Source organism: Trachymyrmex septentrionalis, unplaced genomic scaffold (assembly GCF_001594115.1).
Source record: "Trachymyrmex septentrionalis isolate Tsep2-gDNA-1 unplaced genomic scaffold, Tsep1.0 scaffold132, whole genome shotgun sequence".
NCBI classification, from domain to species: Eukaryota; Metazoa; Arthropoda; class Insecta; order Hymenoptera; family Formicidae; genus Trachymyrmex; species Trachymyrmex septentrionalis.
The window spans coordinates 690377-697238 of NW_017304461.1; the positions used below are offsets into that span (position 1 = coordinate 690377).

Sequence of the window (6862 nt, forward strand, 5' to 3'; positions counted from 1 at the left end):
TCATTTTTTGGGCAATCATATTTTGTATGGTTGGCCCCAAAAACGACTATAAATTATAATTAAATTATCATTACAATCATGTTTTATATGTTTAGACCAAAAAATGACTACAAATTATAGTTGAATTATAATAACTATAATCATTTCTAATAATAACTTATATTTATAATAATTTTTGCTACAAACTATTTTTTGATAGAACTCTAAATATTATTATTATTATTAATATTATAGCAGTAGTAACTATAATTATAGTACTATGTAATTACAAAAAAATCACAAAGTACCTAAAACTTTTCTTTCAATATACATAATGCGAATCCTCGTTATGGCAACATTTATGAAAACATTTTTGGATTATCTGTCGCAGATTTAAAATTGTTTTAAATTATAATATTATTTTAGTATCTTTTTTTAAATAGAAATTTGGCGATCAATGTTAATTCGACCTTTTTCCTTTTTTTCGTGCCGAGACACGTTGTCAGGATTCCCTCAAACGTGTCAAAATGGAAACGCCAGAGATCACGTCGGCGGACAAACATTCGATTCTCATCGTGGTGAGATGAGATTAGGTGCGATTGTCAGAGCTGCTGCTATATGTATACGTTTGCGACGAACGTGAGTTCGCGTAGAAAGTTTCGGGTGGAAAGGAGCGCTTTCTCCTACGGTCGGATGTTTATCCCGGCCGTAGAATGCTGAGGGAATCTTCTCGCTGAGAGCAAGACTGATATAATCTCGATGAAATTGACTGCAGTACTAGTACACGGATTGTGCGCGATATGGGCGTATTGTTACGAGCTACTATTGCGAGCCTGGTCCTTTCGCAATTTTGACACTTTGTTACAGTTTCCCTAGAGCCGCTTACATTGTCGTCCTAAAATTCTTCATTAAAGACTTCCATACTTTTAATTGTACAATCTTTTTTAATAGCCATTATCAATATTAAAATTAATCAAAATGTTATCGTAATATATGAAGTATGGATAACAATGTTTTGTCACATCATTCATATAAAGATCAATAATACGCAGATTGAAATGTTTAAAAATGTAAAATAAATTCATGATTTAAAAACATTGATCAATAAAAAGAGTGAGCTTTTTTTTCAAACTCTAATTTTTTCAAACTCTAAAAAGAAAAATTTAGACTGAAATTAATTTGGAAATATTTCATGTCATTTCATAAAAATTTTTTCCGGATTTTGTTCCAGAAGTAATCGAGCTATTAACATTAAAACTGCTGACTTTTTAAGATTGTTCCTTTGTTTAAAAAAACTGCTTTTATTTCTTATTAAAAATTTGACAACTTGATCAGGAAACTTTTTATGTCAAGCGAAAATAATAATGTGTCTTTGTGACTTTGATTTTAAGAATGACACGAAAATGTGTCGCTAGCAGTTCTGGTTAACGAATTCTTCTTCCGATAGATTGACATATACCATGGATGCCGCAGTTTTCTAGAATTTCTAACTGTGAGCGACGTATCACCTGAAAGCACACGTACATATGCACACATACACACATTATGACGCAGGACAGTTTCGGCTGTACGTAAGCGTGCATATACGTGTCACGAGGAACATCCAATGTGCGGACCGGCGACTGTATCGATCAAATGTTACCTGCCGGTGTCGCAGATATATATGTACGTATATCTACGAGGATGGTACATAGTTTGTATGGCTATGTATTTCGGTAAGTATGGAGTTCTCACACGTACGATAAAATACCGTCGTGGCAAGGCGGAAATTATTGTATCGTTCTGATGGCAAGGAGTAAAGTAAGACGAGAACGCCATCGAGAGAGACCGCGAAATTCTGTAATTACAGCAAACGCAATTTTGTCGAGAAACGTCTAAGATTTATAAGAGATGTAACTGTTTCAACGTTATCTCATCCGAGGAAATGCATTTGAATGAAATTTAATTTGTCTACGATTGAATATATACAGCGAAAACATTTTATATTTGTATTAAATAGATACCGGTTTTTTTGTTGAAATTTTTATGTTGAATTTTTAACATATATCTTTCTGCGAAATTGTAAAATTTCAGCGAATTTTCAGCAATTTTGTTAAAATATCAGTTTTAAATTTGTGCAAAATTTCAGTGAAATTTTTCTACCAGGTATGGATTGTTGATTAGCGTTGCCGAGGCGTCCATCATTTAAAAGCTGCAAGAAAATAGCAGTAAGGCATAAGCAGTAAATAAATTAACATTTTGGAGATTTACATCTTACGTTATTGGTTTATGGTCTCTACTATGATTGGCCAATTTCCACTTATTACTCACGTTATACTGCTTAAATTTTTTTGCGTGCCGCAGTCTTTAGAAGAACAATTGCCGAAAGTGTACGCATTAATAATAAATTGACATTATAATAGTATGATATTAATAGTGTGTATTTATTAAATATTATTAAAAAATTATGAAATCGCGAAAATGAAGCGTTATTGTTTATGTAATATTATAATAAATAAAGCATCAAAATAGCATATGTTCTTGGATAATGACGAATGTTCAATTGAGGACACTTTGGCAACGCTAATCGGCAATTCTTGTATATAGTACGTATCAGTAATGATTTATTCGCTCTTTCTTATTCTTTTATATTTTTACCCTGATCGTTTAACTTTCGTTTAACACAAAAGTCTGTGCTTTAAAGGCTGCGTATAATTTTCAGTTTAAATACTTTTAATTATCTTGTGATACTCATAGTATGAGATCGTTTGATTGGTTCCTATAGGACGTTCGAAAGATAGGTGAGTAAAAGAAATTTATTCTATAAATTTGAATTTCTAATTTTTAAAGTCAGGAAGTTTTCCACGAGAACTTTGGAAGTCTAATTTATACTTTTGTATCACTAATTTATGTCAACACAGTTTTTTATATTTTATTTGACACATGAAATAGACGATAAATTATTTTGATTTAAAGGAATGAATCCTTTTTTAATTTCCTATTGTTTCAATTTTTAATAAAGATAAATGCGAATGAGAAATAATAAATGTAAATTCACAAAATATATTTTTCTCAATTCCTATTAATCCACATACGTCTCAGATGTTTTATTTTAGAATTAATAAATACTCCGGCTCAATCTCGCGGCTTAATATTTGTACGGCAAGTAGCGATAGCTTGAATGGAAACGCAGAGAGTTGTATAACAATGACACTCTTAATGTTCGTAGTAAAAAGATCAATTTGAAGGGGACGAAATTGACTAGAGCGTCTGAGTGAACTCAATTTGCACAACGATGGCGTTACGCGCATCGCGATGCAGCCTTTTAAGAGCTTTCAAAGAAGCACATGGGTCCGTGCTTTTTCCCCTCTCCTCTTCCTCTCCGTTTCTTTCATTCCTCTCATATTTGTTCGCTTATATAACATTGACTGTACTCTAAAGTTCTGTTTAATATACGTACTACAATAATTACAGTATTGTTACTTGGCTTGGCGACTATGCCAACGCGTATATCCTCTTATTTCCACGGCGATGTACACAATAGGTGAAAAAAGTCTTTAGAGGAAAATAGGTTCTTTAGTAAATTGACAAGTAGATAGATTCATGTTTGTGTACGTGTGTATGCGTATGTGTGTAGAATCGTGTGTGTTTGTGTGTGTCGTGTAGAGTCGAGGAGAACGCGACCCTAGACTCACCCTACGATCCTCTTTCCTCGGTTTTCTTTTGCTCCTTACCATGTTCCTACGTTACATGTATACGGGATGTTCTGTCTCATAAAATCGGTACAGTGATCTCTTAAATCGGGACCGTTTGCAAACACGTCTCGCATAAAGACTGATCCTGTGTGTGCGGCGAGTATATGGCGCGTCCAACGCATATTTTGTATTGTACATTTCTAACGTATCTTATGAAAAATAGAAAGATACTTTTTTCGTACGCCTGATGGTATATAATAACAAAATTAAATTGAAAGAATTATGAAACTTAAAGGGATTTTTGCAATCCTTGTAATGTGATTTGCTATATTATTAAGGAACTGTTATAACGAAAGAAAAAAAAATATAATTAAAGTGTAGAAGAACTTAAGTTTAAATGATATTGCTATTACATAAATTAAAAGGCTATATGAAAGAATACAATTTAAAAATATAGAAATTTTTAAAGAAACGAATACAAAAAAATACCAACCATGTACTTTATGTTAGGATTATACAATTCCTTCGATCGTTATGTGACTCCTGTCATTGATATCTCTCGAAATCCGCTTGGCGCGAGATATTGCACCGACATACATAGACAGAACGCGATGTACATATGCATGCCCAACGAGTTCCACGTCACATTCCCGCGCGTTTGCCCATCCCCGCAATTGCGTTGGGTCTTCAGCCGTCGGCCGTACCCTCATAGAGGATCGCCCCGTCTGGCGGCCATCTTCGCCGCTCTGGAGGCCAGAGCACCCAGGGAGCACACCAGACCCGTCAGCGTTTCCCAGAATGTGGTCCTGCGTCGCTTATGCGCCGCTTGGCCGACGTATCCCAGATAGTAGCTGGCATACCGATCGTTGTTGCCGGCAGCGCGGCTCTCATAAGTGCCGCCGCCGCTGCCGCCACCGCTGCCTCCATTGCTAGACCTGGCGCCGACGCTGGATCTGGGCTGCTGCAGGATGCTGCGACGGTACTCCTGGCCGCTGCGATCAATGCTCCGTCTGGGCGAGGAGACGCCGCTGCCACCGCTGCCGTTACTGTGCCGGTGATACTGCCGCTGCTCCTCATAGAGTTGCTGCTGCAGCTGCACGTTGCTTAGCCGTCGATCCATCATCCTAACCAGGTTCTGATGCACCCGCTGGTCCTCCTCCGGTACCGCCGCTGCCGGTAACTGACGCCGGTAATTTGGTGGTGTTGGTGACTTTGATAACTCGCGTTCCACTTGTCAAGCGTATTCAGTATCACTGGACGCTGATCGCTCGAGATGACCCTGATGTCCTACCACCGAGTGATGCTGCTGATTTGGATGTTGCTGCTGTTGCTGCTGCTGCGCTTGTGCATACGCCAGGCTCTTCTGATAGCTGAACAGCTGCCGCTCGAGACTGTAATTCTCTGCTTGCAGCGATACGATTTCACGTCGCATCTGTTGATTGTGTACGCGACACACGTCGTCATACTTGTGGTAGGTCGCCTGAAAGAGCAGGTGGCTCTCGTTCCATTCCAACCGGATCCTTAGCTGACCCTTGTCCGTGAGGTATGGACAATGATTCTCCTTTACTTCATTCATGTCCACGTTCGTCTCCATGATGATGCCCTCGTCAACGGCCTCTTGAACGTAGTAGCGGCTGAATGGTTCGCTGGGTAGTCCAATCGCCGTGATGTTTGGTCCCTCGCCTCTCAACAGATATGCCGACCAACTGACATACCTGTTTGCATAAAAATTTTCTCAAAATTTTAATTTCATAAACATTATCTTTTCGGTGTTTTTCAAGCTTGACTTGCTGTTAATTCTAGAAAAGAATCTATCTTTATTAAAAAAAAAAAAGACAATAGGAACGAACAATTTTATTGATATTTATACACGTCAATACAATGATCCATAATTTCAGACAGCGCTAACTGATTACAATAATTGATTGCTGATTTACAGACCGGGATTTTTCATATCTATTTTGTATCGAAAAAATATTAAATTAATACAAGAAAATCTGCTATACATTTAAAAATATATAGCGTTATTCTATATCTAAATATCTGATTTTGGTGAATCTGATTTCGACTTTTAACACAATAAAAGTAGAATACGCACCTTAAATGATTCCTCGGCACATTATGGATGTCTTTGTACACCAAATGCAGCCTGACCGTGTCGGAGTTGAGATCGGCGCGAATGGCCCAGGCCTGCTTGTCGCGATCATAGCAAGGTGCAGCCGGTAGAACCGATGTGCCCAGCGCCTGTACCGCGACCTCGCAAATGGTCCTCGCTTCGAGCATCTCAAGCGACACGCGGAGTGTACCTTTGTGCGCGATATCGGACCATCTAACCCTCGTATGCCATCCGAAGCCACAACCTTCAGCGTCGGATATATCCTCGATTTGTCCGGAGTCGATTCGCCGTTCACCCTCGCCCAGAGCCAGGCTGTATCTCACCCTACACCGATGATCGAAACCCGACAGTCTCATCAGATAGACGCTCATGCGACTGTCCTGACCGCGGCAACCGTCTGCATCCTTGCCGTGCGGATAGATGACCAGATTCCAATCGAAACCGCCGAACGCGAAGTAGTCGGTCTCCAGCTTGCTCGGCTTCGTCTGGCCAGCCGAGAACACCGACGTTGGCATCCTGACCTCCGTCATGTAGACCGTCCGCACGTTCGCCATGGACAGCTCCAGCTGAAACTCGCCGTTCGTATCGGCGAAATTACGGCTGTAGAGGTCCGCTACGGCGATGTAACTGCGGTTGCCCTGGGCCGGCGCCTCGTACGTAAACTTGACTCGTTTGCCAGAAAAGCTCTCGTTCATGGAGAAGTGCTCCCGATTCAGCAGCGTAAACGTGAAGTCCACGTATACGCGGAGGTTTCTTGACGCGCCACGCCATACCAAGTATACGCCCAGAACCTTAGTAAATATCGGGGATATGGACTCGTTATTTAATTTTAATCATATTCTGTATCTTTCGAGACAAATTAAATAATAATCGAAAGACAGAGAGAGTTAATCTAAACGGATAAATTTTCTATGTATAATATATTGGAAAAAGATCTGGTAATAACAATCAAATCTCTCTATATAATGTAATTACTAAAGCTTTAGTAAAATAATTTCGCACACATAATTAAATTTTGGTTATAAATATTAATTTTATTTTTCTAAATATTATATATCTTATTTTTCTTATTATTACCAAAATGTTAATTACT

The 6862-nt window shown here is 38.6% G+C and overlaps 1 protein-coding gene across 1 annotated transcript in view; it reads right to left on the reverse strand.

The window, feature by feature from the left end:
- Window positions 1-4871: 4871 nt before the first annotated feature.
- The window catches only part of LOC108757137, a 3108-nt gene continuing 1117 nt past the window's right edge, over window positions 4872-6862 (reverse strand). The window contains exons 2-3 of the mRNA XM_018501538.1: window positions 5752-6560; window positions 4872-5368 (exon numbers count right to left, since the gene is read on the reverse strand). Of these exons, the coding sequence (XP_018357040.1) occupies window positions 4888-5368; window positions 5752-6560 (1290 nt within the window). The 3' untranslated portion in view covers window positions 4872-4887. The remainder of the gene's footprint in view (window positions 5369-5751; window positions 6561-6862) is intronic.